Source organism: Podarcis gaigeae (assembly GCF_964106915.1).
Source record: "Podarcis gaigeae genome assembly, chromosome: 17".
NCBI lineage: Eukaryota > Metazoa > Chordata > Lepidosauria > Squamata > Lacertidae > Podarcis > Podarcis gaigeae.
The window spans coordinates 1,454,383-1,479,728 of NC_139694.1; the positions used below are offsets into that span (position 1 = coordinate 1,454,383).

Genomic DNA, 25,346 nt, shown 5'->3' on the forward strand with positions numbered 1-25,346 from the left:
AATCAGCACAAAAACTGTACCAGCGCAAATAAAGTCCATATCACCTTATACAGACCAGGAAAAATAAGAACCACCCCTTTGTGGAATACAAACATTTACACATAATAAAGAGCCTTGTGCAGTGGAGATTGGAACACCTCATAAGTGAGGTCAATAATGCCAGTGATAACAGATCCCAAACAAGCCCCAAAATAATAACCGGATTCTTGACTAAAGGGGGAGACTGAAGCTAAGATTTAGCAAAGTTCATTTTGCCTGTATTTTTCTCTTCGCCTTCTTCCAAGTATCTCAAATATGAAAAGCTTCCCACGGTTTACAACCTCCTTACTCTTTCCTTTGTTTCTCACTACTTTAACGGAGGTATTTTTTTAAAAAAAGGTGTATTGTCATTTAAAAAACAAAAGCAAAACAGACTTGTGGAGGTGGAGAGGCTGTCGCTGCCTTTATTCATCTCGACTTCTTCTTCTGCCACTTAGAATCATAGAATCATAGAGTTGGAAGAGACCACAAGGGCCATCGAGTCCAACCCCCTGCCAAGCAGGAAACACCATCAGAGCACTCCTGACATATGGTTGTCAAGCCTCTGCTTAAAGACCTCCAAAGAAGGAGACTCCACCACACTCCTTGGCAGCAAATTCCACTGTCCAACAGCTCTTACTGTCAGGAAGGTCTTCCTAATGTTTAGGTGGAATCTTCTTTCTTGTAGTTTGGAACCATTGCTCCGTGTCCGCTTCTCTGGAGCAGCAGAAAACAACCTTTCTCCCTCCTCTGTGTGACATCCTTTTATATATTGGAACATGGCTATCATATCACCCCTTAACCTCCTCTTCTCCAGGCTAAACATGCCCAGCTCCCTTAGCCGTTCCTCACAAGGCATCGTTTCCAGGCCTTTGTCCATTTTGGTTGCCCTCCTCTGGACACGTTCCAGTTTGTCAGTGTCCTTCTTGAACTGTGGTGCCCAGAACTGGACACAGTACTCCAGGTGAGGTCTGACCAGAGCAGAATACAGTGGCACTATTACTTCCCTTGATCTAGATGCTATACTCCTATTGATGCAGCCCAGAATTGCATTGGCTTTTTTAGCTGCCGCGTCACACTGTTGGCTCATGTCAAGTTTGTGGTCAACCAAGACTCCTAGATCCTTTTCACATGTACTGCTCTCAAGCCAGGTGTCACCCATCTTGTATTTGTGCCTCTCATTTTTTTTTTTTTTGCCCAAGTGCAATACTTTACATTTCTCCCTGTTAAAATTCATCTTGTTTGTTTTGGCCCAGTTCTCTTGTTTGTTTTGGCCCACTTCCTGATTTTGAATGATAGGGAGAGGAACTGCAACCAAGAATTACTGTATTTTTCGCTCCATAAGACGCACACACATTTCCCCTTACTTTTTAGGAGGGAAAAATTGAGTCTTATAGAGCAAAAAATACGGTACATTTACCCCCCTTGGAGTACAAGCTGGAACAGGAAATGGGTGCCATTCATGTTCCCATTGTTGCCACTTCTTTAGCAGTGCCTTGCGATGAATGGGGCACTTCACATTTCTCCTGACTCCAAGCAAACCAACAAAGAATGCGCTATATACCAGATATATTCTGTTTATATTTTTGGAGGTTTTTCTTTCAGAGCTTTCCCCAAGTGGGATATAGATCTGGCGGATTGGTTCCAAATAACGCTGCGACTCAGAGAACGTGACGGATGCATGCAAGGCAAAGAATGAGCCTGGTCTGCTTCAACCCTGTTAAATTGCAACCCACTTGGGACAGAATACCCTTCGTGGGGTCAGTAATGTAGCCAAACTGTGCTGAGTCCATGAATGCTTTCACCCAAGAATTATTACGCTACTAACTCACCCTTAAACGATTGCCTCTCGAGATCCGAGTCCAGGTGAATTGGAGGGACCAGGTAGGAAACTTGGCCGTGGTGTACCTGCCCTGTGGAAAAACAAAATGGATGAACGTCTAGTATTTCAATGTGAACTGTTGGTAGAGATTAATAAACCAGAGGAAGATTATAGCACACCAGAGAAATAATATAAGGCATCAATCTATTTTAACAGGTCTGGATAAACTGAATATCCCTGAAATGGGACTTTCAGAAACACACAAAATGTCTTAATCAAGTAATTTAGGTAAACAAATAAAATACAAACGGAATAAGCAGAGCCCGCAACTTGCATTTCAACTAAAAGTAACAACAAAAGGGGAAAATTCCTCAACTAAAGTTGGCAAATGATACAGTTAAAACTTCGGGGAAGAAGTCGGTAGAATCCTTAAAATATTAGTCTATATTATAGAAATCAAATAACCTCAATAAAGGAGTAATATTGAAGTTTATATCTGAAATAAATATTCCAAAATTAACTGAGGGAGATCAGGAACTATTGAATGAGCCCACCTCTAACAGTGAAATACTATAAGTCATTAAGGCTTTGAATGAGAATATGGTGCTAGGCTGTGAAAGTTTATCATCAATCTATAAAATCTTTCATGATTTCCTACAGACCTATATCACTGCTGAACAATGACTAGAAGATATTCACTGGCATTTCGGCAAAAAGATTAAATGGTATAAATACATACAACAAGATCAAAGAGGGATTTTATGGAAGGGAAATATTAGGGGCATAACGAAAACACAACATACCGTAGACTAATTTTTTTTCATTTTTTATGTGTTTTGTGATTTAGCATATATTATCTGTAGGTTCATTAGTTTGTCATATTCTTTTGTGATTTTGTGTGTTATATTGGCTTAACACCAAACCAGTTATTGTGTACGCTACTACTGTGCAAATTCCAATTTTCCGTGTTTTACAATTCCTATTTTGGAAATACGATGTTTGTTTTCCTTGTTAAAAAATTAATATAGAATATTAATTTAAAAGGAAAAAAAGAAAGGAAGACAGATCTTCCTACTATCATCTATGTTATCAATCTTGGTTTAAGAAACTCTGGCAATTAATACAAGTGATAAGGAAACAGAAAGGGATACTTTTATTTTAAAAAATGTCAAACATATTAAAGAAGATACAGATAATGTTCTTCTGGCATTAACCAAACCAGTTATCATTAAACAAAAGAAAAAAAACCAATAAAATATTTGGAAAGAAGCGGAACAAAAAGAAAAGGCAGATTTTTATGTATGCATTCCCAATTCTCAGCAACTGATGACCTTTCACCAAACCGGCCATTTTAGTTCGATAAGCCTTTGACTGATAGGCAGACTTGTAAATATGTTGCAACAGGTTTAAAGTGATTGCTTATATTGATTGTGTTGGTGTTTTACCAACATTATTTTTATGCTACACAGCATTATAGAATTGGAAGTGACCTTCCCGCAGCACAGACATTTTTATTTCGGCACTGGAAGGGAACTCAAAGGCAATCTTGTTCAATTCTCTTGGGATGGGGGGAACTTATGTGTGCAGAGTATGGAGGCTATTGGCTTGTGAATCTGGTGAGACTTTTCTGTTGCAGTCACACATGCAAGATGCTGCTTGTGGAAACACAACAAAGTGTTTATTACAGGAAGTCTATGACCTGGGTGCCGGGACGTGGGTGGCACTGTGGGCTAAACCACATAGCCTAGGACTTGCCGATCAGAAGGTCAGCGGTTCGAATCCCCGCAACGGGGTAAGCTCCCGTTGCTCGGTCCCTGCTCCTGCCAACCTAGCAGTTCAAAAGCACATCAAAGTGCAAGTAGATAAATAGGTACCGCTCTGGCGGGAAGGTAAACGGCCTTTCTGTGTGCTGCTCTGGTTCGCCAGAAGCGGCTTAGTCCTGCTGGCCACATGACCCGGAAGCTGTATGCCGGCTCCCTCGGCCAATAAAGCGAGATGAGTGCCGCTACCCCAGAGTCGGCCACAACTGGACTTAATGGTCAGGGGTCCCTTTACCTTTTTATGACCTGGGTGGGATAGATACTTTTTAGAGTTCTAAAGTACACCGAGGTGCACAAAACAAAGGCGGCCACACTTGCCCGCTTGGAGAGATCAATCCAAGATGATTTCGTAATTCGAGGTCCCACAGGGAAGTGTGAGAGGGAGGTGGAATTTAGAGAGGATGCAGCCCAATATCGGTCTCAAGATCAAGGGACAGGTCAGCACAGAGGTTTATTTTTAAAGCCTCAGAGGCATAGGAACCTGGAGACTCCCTTACTGTGTTTCAACCCCATGCGAACTTTTCTTTGAAAGTTGAGCTGCACCTCGACTTCCAAGAAATCCCTCCCATTGCAGGAAATCCACTCCTGATAAGTGGCCAGCCAACCTCTCCTTTAAAGACTCCTAACAAAGGAATGTCCATCACTTTAAGACAGGGGTCGGAAAGGCTTAACTTGCCTGGGCCAGCAGACGCGATTTCCGGCATCTGCGCATGCGCAGACACGATTTCCGGAGCCGTGGAAGCGAGTCCACACTACGCCGGGACTCACCAACGGGCGGCTCAGTTTGGGAGCAGCTTGTGGTCCGGTAAAACGACCCCCCTGGGCCGCTTGTGACCCCTGGGCCTTAGGTTGCTGAGCCTGGCTTTAGGAGGTTTCTCTGTCCTCAAACAGTGACAGTCAACACTCAAGGCTGTCTGTTGCTTAGATGAGTAGCAGATAGAATAGCTAAACAGTTTTTTATTAGGAGGGGCCCTTCTCCTAGGACCCTTCACCATCTTACAAGTGCACTGAAATATAATTACCAGCAATGCCAATACCACTCTTATCCCTGTTGCGTCAGAAGCAACTATAATCATAGAATCATAGAATCATAGAGTTGGAAGAGACCACAAGGGCCATCGAGTTCAACCCCCTGCCAAGCAGGAAACAGTCTCCCACTGTTTAACCTCCTTTACAGGAGGATTCCTCTAGCAATATAGGAAGGCATGGATGCTTAATAAGGCATGTGTAGTGTCTGCATGTCTGGTTGCAGTGTATGAGCACGTGGTTGTGGAGCATGCGCATCTCTGCATATGTATAGCTGCAGGGTGCACAGAGGCACTTGCAAGGGAAGGTGGTAGCCATGATCATTCCCCCCCCATATGTGATGACATGGACCGGCTAGAGTGTTGGGGGGCTCCAGCTGGAGAACCCCCAAGGGAAAGCGGCTCAGAGCCAGGGGATTGGTGGTGGGACAATGATGAGTGGTCAGGGGGAGAAGAGGGAGCAGGCTGGGAGGAGGACGGGTCAGACGCTGACGATATAACATGGCTTAGTCAGCTGGGAGAGTCTGTGGCAGAGATCAGTCCCAAAGTGGAGGCTGGAGTGGAGAGGGGCCAAGAGGCAAAGGCAGGATGATGATGATGATGATGATGATATCGCCCTATACCCGGAGGTCTCAGGGTGGTTCACAGAACAAAATCAAAATATAAAACCACAATATACATAATCAAAATAAAAACAACCCAATAACGACAAGGAAGTGTGCAAGTACAAACAGGAACAAGAAAATCTGCAGAGGGGGCATAGAAGGGATCTGAGAGCCTCGGACATTAGAACACCAGATTGATGGACAGAATATAATGGCGAGAAAGGACTGACATAACCCATAACTGGGAAGAAAGGACGTTGGATAAATCTAGAATGAGAATTTCCTTCTATATATTTTTTATTTTTGGAATTAGTGTAACACTAATGAAATATAATAATGTGCTGGAAATGAATTAATTGGCTTTAGCAGAAAGGTTTGGTAAAATAAGAATATTTAAGAAAGGATTGATAATAGACGAAAATTTGGGAAATATAATATGTGATGATAAACAATTAAGGGTAAATTAAGAGAGTATGAATTTGCTGAACAAATTTCTAAATGAAATACAGAAACGGAAGGTGTGAGGAAGTCATGAAAATAAGTTAACGAGAGTTAAGATATCAGAAAGAGGGATTTTTGTTTTTGTTTTTCTTCTTTTTTCTTCTTTTTATGTTAAATTGTGGTTTTTGTATTTTGTATTTTGTGTTTTTATTGTGTATTGATTTGTAACTCTTTTTTCTGTTAAAAACCAATAAATATTACTTAAAAATAAAAAAAAACCCAATAACTCCCCCCCCCCAAGAACCACATTTTGCAAGGGCATAAGATGTCAATCAAATCAACCAAAGACCTGGTTAAGAAGGAACTATTATTATTCATTATTTATTGTGAAGAAGCCAGGGGGTCTCCCCCTCCTGCTGCCACCAGCTCTCCTTCCCTCTGGTCTCCCAGAACCAGAAGAGGTATGAAGTGGGAGAAGCAAAGCAGGCATGCATGGCAACGGAGTCTCAGATTGCTTGGGAAGGACCCAGGAGAGGAGGAGACTTAAGGAACTGTGGGGCGGCGGGGACCTTCAGTGCCCACGACTGCCTCATAGGGGCAAGATCTACCAGGACAAGTAGGTGCGCTCACTAGACCCAGCCTCTTGAGTTGACCTTGGATAAAGAGTTAACTTCACTGATGCCGTGTGATTTATTGCTGACCTGCTCCTGACAGCTGCTCCTGACATGTGCCTACAGGTCCAGAAAGGTTAGTGATCCCTCATCTAACCACAGCACCACACTGAAATATTCCACAAGTAAGGGAATAGGCCTTGCACCAGGTGGCTCCCTCTGCAAGGACTGGGATACTGGCAAAATTCTCACTTCAAAATTTAAACTGGGCATGTGACTCCTGAGTCTGAAAAATATGTCTGCTTCCTTGCAGAAGCAATATTGGCATGTTTTTGCCTCTTTTTTATTTTAAAATTAATAATATACATGTATCTACCATGAGACCAATTAATGGCAGTCCGATAAAAAACATGAGAGTAGTGGATAATTGATAGATGGTAAACCTTGTTGCAATAAGCAGTTATTTTCAAGGCTCAGAACCACGGCAAAGTTTCTTATTTTGTTAAATACATAATTTCAGTTCCCCAGTGTGCTAGAGAAAGAGCTGTAGGCAGAAACTTATTTGCATTAAAAATATGCAGTTATCACTCACCGGTTTTCCATAACAATTTACACTGCTGTTAATCTCTTTTCTATACAGGTTAAGTTAATGATACGTAGATTGTGGTAACAGTTAGAGTAACCTTCCTATTCCAAATAATATTTGTGCTATAATAAAAACGAGTTACTTCCTCTTGTGAGGCATATTGGAAGTAATTAATATTGTTCCCCACTGAAATGTGTTGTTGTTGCTCTAAGCTGTTTCCCAGTGAGCAGCATCTCGAGCGCGGACCTGCTGTCGTTGTAGCTGGGATTTTTAAAAAACGACTTTCACAAATGTCCCACATACACCCGCTTTTGTGGGGTATAATGCACTCATAATGCACTGAAAAATAATGTCTGCAAGAAATCTGCTATAATGTATTCCTTGGCACTGCGGTTGCTTTTGAAATTAGCAGTACCAGGTAGGGAATGCATTAATTATTTCACTACCTTGACAGAAAAATCAACCAAAAGCTCAGGAATTCAAATTCCAACTTTGTTTGTACACTTACTTTGGCTCACCCTCTGTCTCAAGAGACAATGGAGTGTGTCTCCGGGGGTGAAGTCAAACCACTGTGTTAGCAAAGTGACCTCCTTGGGGCACAAGGCTGGGCAGTGTATAAGGAGGTCCTGGGTTGCCCAGATGACAAGACCTCAGTCTCGGCCTCACTGATGTGACCCAAAAGTAGAGCAATATTTGGAACCAGCTTGGCTGCAGGAGTTGCCGGAAGGAGGTGTATAGGAACTAACTAGGAACTCCACTCCAGATTTGTGTAGGGTTTACTCCTTGGCCTTTTCTTCTCCTGAAGATATCCCACAAGGCAGCGGAGGTTTAGGATCAGAGTTTTCCTTCTCCTAGATGGGCTACTTTCCCAGGTTGACGAGCCCAATCTGCCCCTACCTTTCCTCTAAGGCACGTGCAGAAACCACCTCCTTGACTATTGGACTCACTATTGGTCTCATCTACTCAGTCCGCTGGGTCCCATCTTTGCATGCAGGGGAAATCCCTAACTCACCGAGGGTTCAAGACCCATTGCCTACCTTCACCTGGTTTAGCTGGCCGGTCAAAGCTGTTTCCCAGGATAATAATAATAATAATAATAATAATAATAATTTATTATTTGTACCCCACCCATCTGGCTGGGTTTCCCCAGCCACTCTGGGCGGCTTCCAACAGAGATGAGAAATACACTAAAATGTCACATATTAAAAACTTCCCTGAACAGGGCTGCCTTCAGATGTCTTCTGAATGTCAGGTAGTTGTTTATCGCTTTGACATCTGATGGGAGGGCATTCCACAGGGCGGGCGCCACTACCGAGAAGGCCCTCTGCCTGGTTCCCTGTAACTTGGCTTCTCGCAGCGAGGGAAGCGCCAGAAGGCCCTCGGAGCTGGACCTCAGTGTCCCGGCTGAACGATGGGGGTGGAGACGCTCCTTCAGATATACTGGATGTGGCTGAGGTTGTAGGCTGACAGCTTCTAGGAGCCACAGGCAAGAACTGAGCTCAGGGTGGGGACCAAAGGTGAACAAACTTCTCCAGAAGGTGCAAGACATGTCCCTCACCAGAGGTACTACCCCTCCCCTAACACCCCATACTGTGACTCATGTTATCATGATCCTGTAAGCCAGCCTTTCTCAACCTGTGGGTCCCCAGATGTTGCTGAACTACAACTCCCATCACACCTAGCTAGCAAGGCCAGAGCTCAGGGATGATGGGAGTTGTAGTCCAACAACATCTGGGGACCCACAGGTAGAGAACCGTTGTGTGTAAACTATCAATTTAGAACTTTTGAATAAACCTTGTTCTCACATGTTCTTTACACACACAAACCACTTGAAATTATTCTCTCTTCCTGCTTTTTTGCACATCCCAGCAGGCTACAGGCAAATCTAAAGAGGAAACAGGAAGCAGCTGTATGAAAGATAAGGGGGTGAGAGCCCCGAAAAGCCTATAGCACATTTGTTAAGAAACCAAGGTGTGATTGATGCATGAACCATCTGTTTCAAATTTTAGACATAAATATAAGGTTTGAGGGCATTAGGCGTTTAGGGGTCACCCAAAGAGCTGCCGTAGGGAGCTTGCTTCTCCCTCCCAGACATCAAGGATACTGTAATTGGTTCTAGTTTCCAACTGATCTGGGCCAGAAGAGCTGAAGGGAGGGGCACTCTGATCCCCTCTATGGGCCAGAGGACTAAGGGCCTGCCTCCCAGGAAGAGAGTCACAGCAAGGAGAAGATGAGCCTGGCCTCATCATTGTCCAGAGAAGGAGTAGCTGAAGGTCATTTGCTTCCACCCTCGTCTCTGCTAGAAAGAACATTCAGTTGCCCTATGACTGCAGAACTGAAGGGAGGCCTGCCTTGGCCCCATCCACCCAGCTGGGGAACCAAGGATGGTGGAGTTCTCTTCGTTTCGGATGGAGTTTTGCATGGTTGGTTTTGTATCATTGCAGCCACACTGATCATCATTTGATCAATAGGCGGGATGTAAAACAGGAAAGAAAGAAAGAAAGAAAGAAAGAAAGAGAGAGAGAGAGAGAGAGAGAGAGAGAGAGAGAGAGAGAGAGATGAATGTCACCTGGAACTTCTCGCAAACATTTCCTAAATAATACCACTGAATATTCCATTTCAGGTCTGGATGTATTTCTGAGACCTGAACAAATCTGGTCAAAGCTGGAGAATGTCTATTGTGTTTTTTCTCTCCTAAGAAGATTCTATTATCATCAGTTACTACTATTTTAGTCTATGGCCTAGGGGGTCTAAAAATGCGGTGGCTGTTACCATCTGGGATGTCTCTTTTTTAATAGACTACATCCCTAGTCCCCTTCATGGATCACTGCCTTGTCGTGGTGAAGGAGCTTGAATAGCTCCAAGAAGTTATGAGTTTTTCCGTGCAGGGCCATCCAAGATGGACAGGTCATAGCTAAGAGTTTAGACTAAATGTGATCCACCTGGAGAAGGAACGGGCAAACCACTCCAGTATTTTGCCAAGAAAACTCCAAGAAAACTTTTATGGACATAAAAAAGGAGAAACTTGAGAGTTTCCAAGGCATGCTCTGGTTCATGGGGTCACAGAGAGTCGAACACAGCTAAGACGACTAAACAACAACAAAAAACAAGAACATCCCTAGTAAAAATACCCATCACTGGCTATCAGCAAAAAGCAGCTTTCACTGAAAATACACCTGAATTGTGCAAAGAAAAGCCAAAAATATGTAGGACCCAGTTTGGGGCTATACATTTCACACCTTTGCCCAATTTAAATCCAAGAAGGCTCAAGCGACCAAAGAAGATACATAATCAGGCAGGGGTTGGCAGGGGGTTGCACTCGATGGCCCTTGTGGTCTCTTCCAACTCTATGATTCTATGATTCTATGATTCTAGTCTATTGAGATAATTTCTGAGACCATCACTGAAAAGATGCACAATATTGGAAGACACAAGATTTGCCCACCCTGGAAGAATGGCAGATGCAATTGATAGACTATATGGAATTGGCAGAGATGACTGGCAGAATCCGAGACCTGGGAGAAGAACAAACGGAAGAGGAGTGGAAGAAATTTAAAGTTTATCTGCAAAAACATTGTAAATTATTTGAATGTTAAAATGATGCAGGATACTGAGACAATGAGGCATTAGTGACAAAGTTGAGAGGAATGTGCAAAGATGTTTTTATGTAACAAGTAAAGAAACAAAGTTAAATTAATCAAAGCGATGGGGGACTAGAAGATAAGTGGACAGCAATGGGAGTGGTTAATTTAAAAGAAATTAAAAAATGTTAAAATTAGTTAAAATACAACAAGAATTTGCTGAAACTAAAATTGGAAATTTGAATACAGAAAAGGGAGATGTGAGGAAGTCAGGAAAGTAAGCTATATGAGAGTAAGAGTTGAACATATATAATTATTTTGTTTGGTTGTGTGTTTTATATTGTTTATTGTTTTTTGTTATGTTGTTTTGTTTTGTCTGTTACTATAAATCTGTTGAAATCTCAATAAAAATGTATTTTAAAAAAGAAAAAGAAAAGATGCACAATAGACGCTGCAAAATCTGTACAAGGTCTGTAAAGTGTGTCCCAGCTCTTAAGCAGTTCTGATGTGAGTCGGACTCTCACATGCAAATGCTGTCTTTTCTGAACTGGGGTTATATTTCTGATGAAGCTATGGACATATCAAATCAAATCCCTTTATTGGCATCACAACATAAAACATTTCAGGTTACTGGGATAATTAAAAGGACAAGGGTGACGCTGTTGAGGTCATGAGGTCACACTCGGATTGTGTGCACTTAGATATTCTGCTTCGTCCCGTCTGTTCCCTGAAAGGATGGTTTGTTGGGAAATCTTCCGGGTAAAACTGTGGCTAAAAAGGAAGCTATTAAAACAGTGATATCTTTGTCCCGATCTGCTATAGACATATTTCTTGCCAATGTAAGAATAATGTTTGGCCATCCAGAATAAGAAAAGGGTAAGTCGAGCTAAAAAGTAGAGACATCACCTTGCCAACAAAGGTCCGTATAGTAAAAGCTATGGTTTTTCCAGTAGTGATGTATGGAAGTGAAAGCTGATCGCCGAAGAATTGATGCTTTTGAATTCTGGTGCTGGAGGAGACTCTTGAGAGTCCCATGGACTGCAAGAAGATCAAACCAATCCATTTTGAAGGAAATCAGCCCTGAGTGCTCACTGGAAGGACAGATCCTGAAGCTGAGGCTCCAAGACTTTGGCCACCTCCTGAGAAGAGAAGACTCCCTGGGAAAGACCCTGATGTTGGGAAAGATGGAGGGCCCAAGGAGAAGGGGATGACAGAGGACAAGATGGTTGGATAGTGTTCTCAAAGCTACCAGCATGAGTTTGACCAAACTACAGGAGGCAGTGGAAGACAGGAGGGCCTGGTGTGCTCTGGTCCAGGGGGTCACAAAGAGTCGGACACAACTAAACGACAAAACAACAACAACAAGTCGAGCTATGTCTTTTTAGTCGCAAAGAGAATGAGAAGTCTTTTGTTTCTAGTATTTACTTTAAGAGGCATTTTAGTTCTCTAATGGGCATTTTAGTTTTGAAACAAGAAGATTAACTAATTCTCAAATCAATGACAGAAAAGCAGAGGACCTGAGAGGTTTTCCTCCGATTCGTCAGCCGGTGGATAGCCGAGTATGCCTCTAATGCAAAACTTGCCTTTATCTCTTTCACATCCCATTCTGACTTTAATCATGACGCTCTTGCAGGCAGCACTGCAGTGCCATCGAGGAACAAGTGATATAATCCCCAAATGGATATCTCATCTTCTCATTCTGGTTTCCTTTTCTCTCCCTTCATCTCATTTCTGTAAGTGAGGCACCCCCATGTGAGCACGATGGGGGCTGCACAGTTGACTTACTCAGGAAATAGAGGCTGTAATTGTGTATCAAAGATCACTGATGGGATTCTCCCCCCCAAGCACAAACAGGGAGTGGGAAGAAGGGTGAAGGGGAGATGAGGGGAAACTGAAACAAATACTTCATTTGGGAGTAGGAACGATCCTAAGAAGACCAAGCAACAAGAATAGCATGGGGACAATTATTCCCTCTAATTCTAAGGGTACAAATGCAAAGATTCTGTCAATTAAAATGTCCTGCTGTTATAGCTTAGTCTGTGAACCTAAAGGTGTGTGATTCACTCGTGATTTCTGGATAAATTGCTTCAACCCACACCAATATATAGGCACCATAGAAATATAAACAATCTCACTCATTAGCCAGGAAGATGTTGATGACAATTACCCACCCTTCACACCAAGGTCTCCTAAATATCCTTGCACCAGTGGTTTAGACTATCGTGCCAATGTAGTGTCACTAAAAAACCAGCAGTACAGATTAAAGAGTGGGTTGAGTTCTGGAACATGCCGGGGCGAAGGTTTACTTGAAATCCTATGATCATCTATCTCATCCCCAACAACGATGTCACACTGAAGGAACTTTGATGGTGCGGTTCATAAATCTAATAATAAATGTCTACCCCCTGCTTCATACTGGAAATCCAGAGTAAGACACACAGATCTCTGGTGTCATGGAAGCGGAGTAATGGTGGGAGGAACCAGCTGGGGAAACCCCAAGGCAAGAAGGCTCAGAGTCTGGGAAGGGGTGGTGGGACATCAGTGAGTGGTCACAGAGAGAAGGAGAAGACTGGGGAAAGGAGGTGCTGAAAGCTGAAGGGGTAACAAGGCTTAGTGAGCTGGGAGAGTCTGTGGCAGAGAGAAGGCCAGAATCGGATGCAGAAGCTGAAGCAGGAGAGGAGGGAGGCCAAGAGGCAGAGATGAGTCCAGCTGGTGAAGAGTCGAGGGTGTTTCCCACTCTTGCTGCAACAAGCTTCCTTCCCCTGCTGACTCCCAGAACCAGGAGAGGGAAGAAATGGGCAGAGCAAAGACAAGTTGCACACAGGTACAGTCTCTGATTGCTGGCCCTGGAGAAGAAACGTAGGTGGCTGTAGGGAGGTGGGGCAACTGGATTCATAGGACTTACAGGGCTGCTGTGGTCTGTAAAGTCTGTAAAGATTGTGTTTCGCTAATAAAGAGTTAACTCCAGCTTTGAACTGTGTGATTTACTGACCGGCTTGCTCTGTGACATCTGGCAATTGAGAGTCTCTCCCACTCCTCATTGCTGAAGTGCTATTACTAGTAAGAAAGGTCTCCTAATGCTCAACTAGAATCCACCTTCCTGTAGTGTAACATGAGCCTTTTAAATCTAATTGTGCCTTCTAGGGCAGCAAAAGCCTTAGCAGTCTTCAAATATCTTAAGGGCTGTCACACAGAGGGCAATTACACCCCTTCAGTTTTCTATACTCCATCTTAAAGGTGGCAACTCTTCCCATCAGAACTTTTTCCTCAATAACCTTTACCATCGTCACGGTCACTCTCTGGATCCGTTACAATTTGTCTACATCCTTCTTCAAGTGTGGCGCCCAGAACTAGGCAGTATTCCAGATGAGGTCTGACTAGTAGAGAATTAAATGGAATTACATCCTGTGACTTTAGAATTATGTCTCTATTAATTGAGCTTAAAATCTCATTAGCCTTTTTTGCAGCTGCATCCCACTGCTGACTCATGTTTAGCTTGTGAGGGACTATAATTCTGAGATCCTTTGCACTCACTAAGCCAAGTATTCCCTCATCTCTATTTGAATTTTTGTTCTTCTCTCTTTCTTAGCTTCAGCAGGACAGCTGTGCTTTTCAAGAGTTCATTACAAAAAATTAGTGCAACAGGTACACTGCTCAGCATAGAGACAGTCATCTCTAGACACATGTACCTTACTAAACATATATACTTTATGTTAAGTTGTGGGTGAACATATCAGACGACACAGCGATTCTTCAAACAGCTCTTGTTTATTCAGAGGCCAGAACAGAACTGAAATGAAGGGTTCAACCAGCCTGCTTATATAGAGCTCCACTACAACGTAACTGTAACAACTTTCTAAAACTATCCAATCACTGAACGTCACTTTCGACCCCTTATTTGCATAACTATCTACAGTATCCCCCTGCTGGCCCAGGGTGAGAACTTCAGTACATAACACTTTAGTTACCAGGTTTCTTCCTCTATAATGAGTGGCCTATGTTGTTCTCATTTCCCCTTTGCCTTCGAAGTTTACTTAATTTCATTCCCATCACAGAACTCTAATCACTTTGGAATATTTGTGTGTCTCTCTCTTTTCTTGCTAAGGTGCAACTAGTTCCAATTCAACAACAAATCTGATGGTAATTGTTATGCTGTTCACAGCGTTCCTTCTTTTGAGATCATTAATGGAGAAGTTAAACAGCATTGATTTTTGCGGCTTTGTTTACAGCCTTCCAATTACATTTCAGCCTATATGACTTGCTAATACACAGACCAGCTTGCAAAAGTAGCGTGAGACTGATGATTTTATGGGGGCCATATTCTCACTAACAATTTCATTCAATAATGTTTAGCTCCACACCAAAGTGATTACTCTTTATTCCCCCCCCCCCATAAGGAAGTTCTTTGGTGGAGATTAAGTTGAAATCCTTGCCAGAGTTTAAGTAAACACAGTATTAAGCTTCACGGGCTGTTTGAGACAACCTGGCAGCAGAGGTAGCCAATTCCTAGACCTGAGTATTGATCCTGGAGCAAAGGTAGATTACTCTTGTGCAAAATTTCTTTTGTCCGCACCTCTCTCTAAACAAGGGGCATTATCCCAGAGTTGAAGGCTTAGCAGACTCTCTTCATGAGCATCTATACTTTTAATTAATATTAAATAAATCCTCTTTAAGACTGAACTTAATGTATGAAGCTCTTTAAATAACAAATCAGGCCACTGATCAATCTAGCTCTTCATTACCTATTCTGACTGGCAATGACTCTCATGAAAGCAAAAGCAAGCAAGCAAACAATGCAAATCTTCAAAAGGGAACTGAAATGTACTAAAATGCCCAATATATTTCAGTGAAGATCTTGAGGAGAACAGCTACATATAAACAAACGCAATTCAGATAATATACATAGACACTAATTATAATTAGCAACCCACATGAAAATCATGCATGTAACATACCTTATTAAAACAAACCCTAAAACCTCAACTAATCATATTACAAATCAACATCAATCACATCTTCATACTTGTTTTTCACTACATGACTGACATGTCTCATTACAAAATGATTAACTCGATCATTAGGGATGGTTGAGTACTGTAATCTGTCTTAAAAATATTTATACATGGAATTTGGGGGTTCTGACCCAAACATATCAGACTGCCTCCTGCAGCTAGCATTGTTGATATTTTTAAAAAACCCACTTAGAATTATAGAATTGTAGAGTCATTTAGGGGTCATTTAGTCCACCACCCCTGCAATGCAGGAATTGCATCTATAAAATCCTTGAAGTCTGTGTGGTCCATCACCTTCTGAGGCCCTACATTTCACTGATTATGTGCAAAATTATATGCAGGAATATTTATTTTACATGTATAATATACATATAAAAGAGTCAAGCCCCTAGCAGCACTATATTTCTGCAGCATAATTTCATAAGTATTAATACGTAAGTATATTTAAGCAGTCAGAGTCGTCGTTGTATTATGTGCTGGCTACTTTAGGAAACCTGGTGTGTAATATTTTGTGCATACTAATGTGTGCAACCATATAATATGTGAGACTATCATTCCTGATGGTGCTATAGCACACCTAGCAGCAAACTCTGCCACTTTGTGCTTACAATTAATTGAGCTTTGGGGCAAATATGCATCTTAAGATAAATAGCACTGCCGTAGGTTATGACCAACCTAGATAGCATCTTCAAAAGCAGAGACATCACCTTGCCAACAAAGGTCTGTATAAAACAAAAAAAATTCCTTCCAGTAGCACCTATAATTTTTTTTAATTTTTTTTATTTTTTTTGTTTTGACTATGGCAGACCAACACGGCTACCTATCTGTAAAAGGTCTGTATAGTTAAAGCTATGGTTTTCCCAGTAGTGATGTATGGAAGTGAGAACTGGACCATAAAAAAGGCTGATTGCCAAAGAATGGATGCTTTTGAATTGTGGTGCTGGAGGAGACTCTTGAGAGTCCCATGGACTGCAAGAAGATCAAACCTCTCCATTCTGAAGGAAACCAGCCCTGAGTGCTCACTGGAAGGACAGATCCTGAAGCTGAGGCTCCAATGCTTTGGCCACCTCATGAGAAGAGAAGACTCCCTGGAAAAGACCCTGATGTTGGGAAAGATGGAGGGCCCAAGGAGAAGGGGATGACAGAGGACGAGATGGTTGGACAGTGTTCTCGAAGCTACCAGGATGAGTTTGACCAAACTGCGGGAGGCAGTGGAAGACAGGAGTGCCTGGCGTGCTCTGGTCCAGGGGGTCACAAAGAGGCGGACACGAGTAAATGACTAAACAACAACAACAAAGGTTATTGCATGGCTCCACAGTATGCCAACATCTTCATGGATGACTTAAAATAGTGCTTTCTCTGCTCTTGTCTCAAAAAGTCCCTGCTCGGCCTGATGTATCTAGAAAGCACATTTATCATCTGGATTCACAAGATCACACTGGAAAGATACCCTGGGATATAAATGATAGTTTCATATTGGAAACAAAGGACTTGTGACTTTCCCCCTGGTGGGATTTGAGTGTTATTTTTTATGGTTATTGCTATGTTTGTTTTATATGAAACCAGTAAGACACATATTATATAAAAGAAATCTACTGACCACTACACATACTGACATGCCTCTGGCTTCCACCCAGAATGTAACGCGAAATCCGTGGCCTGCAGCCAGTGCTTAAGACACAAGCGTTATCTGCTCTGACTCTTTGGGTTGACTCACAACATCATCAGGATTTGCGCCAGGCATTTTCCAGACTACAACACGGAGTGGAAAAAGCAAATCTACAAGGCCAGACTGGTACCTAGGAATAATCTGCTACAGGACAGACCCAGAAGAGAAAGCAAATGGATGTCCCTTGTCATCCATCACGCCCAGATAAAACCATTCTTCCAAAGTATCTTCCATTATCTGCAGCTCATCTGGGACAACGATGCTTTGCTCAAATACGCCTTGGGCAGAAGGCCTGCACTTGTTTGCAGATAGCACCCTCCCTGCCCAAACAGCTGCTTGCCGTCAAGAGCAAACCACATCGCAGCCACAGGGACCAGATCCTGCAGCAAATCCAGATGCCAACTTTGCTTGCATATTGTTATGAGTTTGCAGGGTCAGATACCCCGGGTCCCTTCCAGTTCCTAGCTATGCCCTGTTTGTTGGGGTCGAATGTGTAAGAGCAAGAGTGCCAAACCAAGTCCTTTATTAATGATTTGGGCTGGCTAGTTATGCACCAAGATTAACATAAGAAGATGCTCTGTGCCAGATCAGTGGGCCTTTCCTCACTCCCCTTCCTCATTTTTGCACCTAGTCCCACCTACCACTGATACACACACACACACACACACACAGAGAGAGAGAGAGAGAGAGAGAGAGAGAGAGAGAGCGCCAGCAGATAGATTTCCCTTCAGAGACTGGGAACACTGTTTCAGAAAGCTGAAATCAGAAGTCAGAGGGCCAGAGTGCTGCATTCAGTCTCTTGGAACAGAAGCTGAACTCTGAGAGGGTGGGCAACAGCTGTACTACTAGGTGTTGACTTGAACAGGGAAATAATCAAGATTAGGTTGAGCCAAACACGTTACGGTGCTGTTTTTATTTCCTATTGCGGCTGTTTTTAAAATTATATTTAATTAATTTTGAAAATCTTTGCAATAATTATTGAAATTGCTGCCCCACGAATACCTTTAGTAAAAGCTAAATTGGTTTAGGAAGAAACATTGGAGGGCTGGGGTGGAATTCAAGTGTAGCACTATGGAAAGTGTTTCATCAGTACAATGGTACCTCGGGTTAAGAACTTAATTCGTTCCGGAGGTCCGTTCTTAACCTGAAACTGTTCTTAACCTGAAGCACCACTTTAGCTAATGGGGCCTCCTGCTGCCACCGCGAGATTTCTGTTCTCATCCTGAAGCAAAGTTCTTAACCTGAAGCACTATTTCTGAGTTGGCGGAGTGTGTAACCTGAAGCGTCTTTAACCTGAGGTACCACTGTACAAGCATTTCAGTTTGCCGGGTGGAATGACCCCCCCCCACCTCTCTCACATACCCTGCACACTGCTCTGGAGTTCCTCCTGACTCTTCCCAAGCCCGCTTCCCAAGCATAAAGTCCCATTATGCTAGCAGGAGTCTTTGGTTGTATCCGGGCCCTCATGCACACCCTCCAACATTTATCTGATGAAAACAGGGACATCCTATTCTTCTTCTTCATCATCATCATCATCATCATTATTATTACTATTATTATACCCAACCCATCTGACTGGGTTGCCCCAGCCACTCTGGGAGGCTTCCAACATATATAAAAACATAATAATACATTAAACATTATAAAAAAAAAACCCATTCCCTATGCAGGGCTAGACAGCATCTTAAAAAGCAGAGACATCACCTTGCCAACAAAGGTCCGTATAGTTAAAGCTATGGTTTTCCCAGTAGTGATGTATGGAAGTGAGAGCTGGACCATAAAGGCTGATCACCGAAGAATTGATGCTTTTGAATTCTGGTGCTGGAGGAGACTCTTGAGAGTCCCATGGACTGCAAGAAGACCAAACCTCTCCATTCTGAAGGAAATCAGCCCTGAGTGCTCACTGGAAGGACAGATCCTGAAGCTGAGGCTCCAAGACTTTGGCCACCTCATGAGAAGAGAAGACTCCCTGGAAAAGACCCTGATGTTGGGAAAGATGGAGGGCAGAAGGAGAAGGGGACGACAGAGGACGAGATGGTTGGACAGTGTTATCGAAGCTACCAGCATGAGTTTGACCAAACTGCGGGAGGCAGTGGAAGAGAGGAGGGCCTGGCGTGCTCTGGTCCAGGGGGTCACGAAGAGCCGGACACGACTAAACGACTAAATAACAACAACAACAACATGCAGGGCTACCTTCAGATGTCTTCTAAAGGTTGTCTAGTTACTCATCTCCTTGGTTCGGGGGTTGTATAACTCCATACCCTCCAACATGTCTCCCTTGAAAATAGGGACGTCCTAAGGACAAGTGGGACAATCCTGGATCAAATCAGAAACTGGAATGGCTTTCGTAAATCTGGGACTGTCCCTGGAAAATAGGGAGACTTGGAGGGTCCACTCATGCCTAATTGCCTTCCTATACTATTAAATACAGAGAGTTGGCTGGACCAATCAATTGAGTCCAGAGATTAAAGAATTCTTCAATGAAAGCTGTCAGGGCATGAAGACAGCCTCTTAGTGACAGCAGTGAGGACCACGGAAGGGTGGGTTCGTGGTCTGCTTGTCTTTCATCCTCTTCGCCTTTCACTGTGAAGACCATCACCCACGCTCTCACACCCCTTTTCACACATAACTAAGGCAACAGCCTGTCTCAACCCTGACAAACGAGCCATTTGGGAAATCGTGATAAATGAACTGCTGGACTTGAGAGATGAATGCAGAATGCTTCTTTAAAACTTCCTTGTTTGGGGATTTCCAAAGTCTGCTCTGCTTGGGAGTAGATGCTCAGTACTATCCCCTTCATGGTATTCTGCCCACATATTAAGGATAGATGGGTAACTCGCAACCTATGTGCATTTAACTTGTGCTCGTTCAGCTTTATGTGCTTGGAAATGCAATAAAAAGGGGGAGGAAAGGGGGCAGAAATCTGGGGTGGGGAGCTTTGGCAATCCCAACGGCCACTGAACTCCATGTGCTTGGACTATATGTGATTTCGGTTTTAGGCATTATTCCTGGAATGTGGCCCCAGTGTGAGAGTTGCCTGAACAAATTCAATGTGTGTTTTGCTTTACTGAATTCTAACTTTTTGTTTGTCCCCATGATTAAGTCCAATTTCTGATGGTGCAAAAATGCTAAGCAACAGCTATTTCTTTCTTTTTAATGTCTGTTTCCCCAATTTCACCCTCAAGCTTCCTGATCCCCCACAAAGCACTCTGATGTCCTCAGATACAGCAAGAACGTTGGTGCTGAATATATTTTCATAGGTTAAATTTCCAATTTAATCCACTTTTAAATCTTCAGTTAATGAATTAAATTACTTTATGACACCGTAATATTGATTCATGCCTTCAGCCTACGTATTTATCTTCATCACCAAGCCCCCAACAATCATTCCCATTAAGCAAAAATAATTTAAGAGATGCTATTAAAATGCAAGATATTATTGCAATTTTGCTGTTGCCCAGTAAAAATGAAGTAATTTGCTTTAATGCAGTGAAAGGCAGTCAATAAACATAGGCCTATTGTTTCAGGGAGTTGTTGTCTCTGCAAATCATCTTACATCCTTAGCACATCTCAGGAGGTGCTGTTGCTCAGTCCCAGAATGCCCCTATCCCAAATATTAAAGATGGAGCGCTCTGACTTCTCTTCATTCCCTTCCTGCCCTTTTATATGGGATTGGGATCTTCCTACCTCATAAAAAAGATGAGGATGTATTGGCGAATGAAATGTTTTGCTGGCCTTCTTCCCTAAGTTGTAGATTTTCTCTGTGGAAAAGACATTACTAACACCCCAAAATGTTGTTATTATTATTTTTAAAAATCTGTTTATTTTCAAATAAAGATGTTGAACATAGTGGAATGGACAAGGAGCCAGGCAGATGATGAGATTTGGAGTGCAGGGGGTTTCTGCTGGCAAAATTGGGCTGTTCCCCCCCCCTCTTTCCCCGATACAAAATATCACCTACATCTTCATATGATTTGGGCCGGGCAAAGAGAGCCATTTTCTCCCACCAACAAACATGAACATGCAAACTACAGTCGTCCCTTGGATCTCGAGTGATCCCCTGGATCTCCCTGCTCCCGAACGATCAAAACCTAGAAGTCAGTGTTCCGGTTTTTGAACGATTTTTGGAAGCCGAACGTCTGACAGGGCTTTCACGGCTTCCGATTGGCTTCAGGAGCTTCCTGCAGCCAATCAGAAGTTGTGCTTTGGTTTCCGAACGTTTTGGAAGTCGAACGGACTTCCGGAACGGATTCCGTTCGACTTCCAAGGTACGACTGTATAGATTTAGATACAAAGCAAAGCTTTCAAAAATGTAATTCGACACACAAAATGGACCCAATATTTCTATCTTAATATAATACTTCAATAATTCCAACTTCCACAAAAGACCTCAAAGCCACACACAGGCTCATTTCCCCCCAGTTTCTTCACGTCATATACAAATGCATTGCAAGAGCGTGTGAATCACAGCCAGGTATTTTGGGCTCCCTGTAATGACACTCAAGGCGTTTCTTTTCAAAATAAAAACTATGTTATGAACAAAACAAATGGAATACATTATAGTGTCCTGACAGCTGTCTTTTCTTTTCCTACTGCTGCCAGCAACACGCCTCCTTTATTTGTCAATCCACAATTCCACCTTCTCCGTTAAATTTATTTTCAGTACCCACCTCTTTCAATATCATTTTAGCTCGTGTCAAGTCTCACTTTTCCTGTTTCTCTGCTGCCAGCTGATTATCTCTTAACTCTTCCCAAAATGCCTTTACTTTTATCGCTTAAGGCCAGCACAGGGAATATGTGAGTCTAGTCCAGACCTTTGGCACTGATCCATTCAAGCCTTTGTCCTTCTGCTAGCCTTCCTCTTCCACACAGCTGATTGGGAAGGTCAAATCCCATCCCTGCCACAGGGTGCTGAGCAGCGGAATGAAAACATTCCCACCTCCTGTGCTGTGATCAGGAACAAAACAGTCCACCTTCACCTGACCTGGCAAGTTTTATCCTCATCACAGTACACAATGGATGTGTTTCTTCGTTTACTTCCTTTATACTCCATCTTTTCCCCCTCCAAGGTGGCATCCGTGGTCCTCCTCCTTGTTTCATCTCCACAACAACCCTGTGATGTAGGTCAGGCTGAGAGAACACAGTGACTAGCCCAAGGTCACCCAGGGAACTTCAGGGCCACGTGGGGATTTGAACCCTGCACCCCCAGGTCCCAGTCCAACACTTTTAACCACTATGCCACGCTGCCTCTCTCGCCTCCCTGTGTACAATGATGGGGATGAAAATCCTTGCTCCTCAGATGATTAGTGTGGATCTGAGAAACAGGGAAAGTTCGCCTGTGGATCTCCACTGGGTTATACAGCCATCAAAAGAAACAGTCATTGCAGACACAGGTACAGTAATCAAAAGAGACACCTGGAAACGTCTGAACTGGGAAGAAAGGATTAAGTCTCCCTTTCCAGGGTGTGAGGATTAGGAAGAAAACTGCCCACGGAAGTCCGTTCTTAAACCAAAGCGTTCTTAAACCAAGGCGTGCTTTCCCATAGCAGCGGGGGACTCAATTCACAAATGGAACACGCTCAACAGAAAGCGGAACATGTTCTGCTTCCAAGGCAAAGTTCACAAACCGAAACACCTACTTCTGGGTTTGCAGCGTTCTTAATCCAAGTTGTTCATAAACTAAGCTGTTCTTAAACCAAGGCACCACTGTATATGTCTGAGTGGGTGAGATTGTGTGCCAAGGCTGTGCAATCATGTGAAAGTGGTGTGAAATGTATGCATATATTTCTGATTGCCTCGTGACTGCATGTGAACGCTGCAGCGCAACTGCTGACGGGGGAATGAGGCCTTGTCCGCAGAGAATACCTGGACTCCGAAATGTCTGCAGTGGTTGCTGATCTGCTAGTGGGCCGAGTTCAAGATCTTAGTATTAGGCTATAAAGCCCTTAACAACTTGGGGCCAGTTTACCTACGAGATTGCTTGTGATGGCCTGGGAATCTGATTCAGAAGCTGAACCTGAGGAATCCCAGCCTGCACAGGAGTCCCCGCCTCCAGGGCCAGCTGAGCCGGGGCAGGGCCTTGAATCTGAAGCGCCTGCACCTGTGCTGGATCCTCAGGAGCAGACACCAGCTGAATCCGCTCTGGGTCCGGAGGTGATCGAGGACCCATTGCCTGCAGGTGCTCCTCTCCCAGCCTGGTCAGGGGAAGGTGAGGTTGCCCCTGGGTCCAGTAACCCCCCAGCCTCTCCTGAGCTGCAGAGGCTCAGGGCAGAGAGGCAGAGGGAACTGGGTTCTCCCAGGAGGAGTGCTCGCCTTAAGACCAGGAGAGGCAGGTCTCCTGGGGACCGGGACCGCCCCTGGCCTCAGAGAAGATAAAGGCCAGTCAGCCCAGTCCCAGGTTGCGGGGTCGTTGGAGACCTGTTCCTGCCAGCACCCTGACCTGCTCTTCTGGAGTTCCAGACCACTCCCGGCTTCTTGCTCTAGACCCCGCTTCGCCCTTGGTGGACAGTCTCCAGACCCTCGACCCAGGACCGGACTCTGACCACGCCTCTCGGTAACCCCCCCCCCGGGTCCATCACATTGCTTTAACCCATCTGCGCCCACCCAACTGCTTTGATTGGTGGAATGCACACTTCTACAGGGGCCACGTGAAACCCACGACACATCTGTAAGACTCGAGCATTTACTGTGGCAGCACCAATACTTTGGAACTCCCTGCCTACTGATATCAGGCAGGTGCCTTCACAGTATTCTTTTCGGGGCCTGCTGAAGACATTCTTATTTAGACAAACCAACCCAGATGTGGGTTAAACCACAGAGCCTAGGACTTGCCGATCAGAAGGTCGGCAGTTCGAATCCCCGTGATGGAGTGAGCTCCCGTTGCTCGGTCCCTGCTCCTGCCAACCTAGCAGTTCGAAAGGACATCAAAGTGCAAGTAGATAAAGAGGTACCGCTCTGGCGGGAAGGTAAATGGCATTTCCATGTGCTGCTCTGGTTCGCCAGAAGCGGCTTAGTCCTGCTGGCCACATGACCCGGAAGCTGTACGTCGGCTCCCTTGGCCAATAAAGCGAGATGAGCGCCACAACCCCAGAGTCAGTCACAACTGGACCTAACGGACAGGGGTCCCTTCACCTTTTTACCCAGATGTTTAGAAAGTTTGCATGAGTTTTAATTTACTTCTGTCTATTCCATTGTGGTTTTAACTTTTTGTGTGTTTTAAATTATGGTTTTGAATTTTTTTAGTGATTCTTTTATTATCTTTTTTGTAAAATGCTTTGAGAGTTTAATCTATAATCGAAACAGTATATAAATTTTATGAAATAAATATGTAAATAAAGGTGGTGTTTAATGTGTTTGTGAGTGAGTTGAAAAAGGTGAATTGGGTGTGTTTTGGGGGTTTGAGTGATATGCATCCTCTGCTAGCTGCCCCAAAGGAAGGCGGCTTGGAGCAGGGAGCTTTTCTTTAAATACAGTGAGCTGTTTGAAACACAATGCATACCCATGTGAAGGTATTTATTTTGCAATCTGCGTCTATACATATAGATAAGCAAACACTTGAACGTTTTATCTGTCTTCTTTCTTTGGCAATGCATACAGCCACCCTGTGTTTAACTGCGGCATGAAACCCGTTTAAAAAGCAAAAACAAGAGAAAAGTTCTGCAAGGAAGGGAAGAAAACCTGGAGTGCCTTTCTGTAAAAGAAAATATGATTTGTTTTTCATCTGGCCTGGTGAAAACAGACCCCTGCTGGAATCTTGAGACCCTGTGAGGATTTCACCAAATTACAAACCTGCATCCCTAAAACTTTTCCCAAATGAGAACCATGTTACTTTCACTTGCTCCTTTAAAAAAGAGCTCTCTACCATCTCCAGTAGCCAAGATAAGCTTGGGGAAAGGGAAGATTGGTACAGAATGAAAGCAGCCTTCAGGACTCAAGCTGCTGAAAACTGAATATTGAATGTTTTCTGTTTGTAGATTTGAGGCCATCACTGGTTACATATGCATGCTTGTGTTATGTACTGAAGTTCTCACCCTGGGCCAGCAGGGGGATACTGTAGTTAGTTTTCACTCAGGTCCACATATGCAAATAAGGGACTGAAAGTGACGTTCAGTGATTGCATAGTTACAGAAAGTGATTGCATAGTTACAGAAAGTGGT

General features: G+C 43.6%; 1 protein-coding gene across 17 annotated transcripts in view; it reads right to left on the minus strand.

Annotated features, from left to right (window-relative positions):
- ADGRL3 (adhesion G protein-coupled receptor L3) overlaps positions 1-25,346 on the minus strand; it is a 526,579-nt gene that overhangs the window by 187,502 nt on the left and 313,731 nt on the right. For all 17 annotated transcript variants that reach the window (XM_083718335.1, XM_083718333.1, XM_083718332.1 and 14 more), the window contains one exon: positions 1,851-1,931. In XM_083718335.1, coding sequence (XP_083574461.1) covers positions 1,851-1,931 — 81 coding nt within the window. The remainder of the gene's footprint in view (positions 1-1,850; positions 1,932-25,346) is intronic.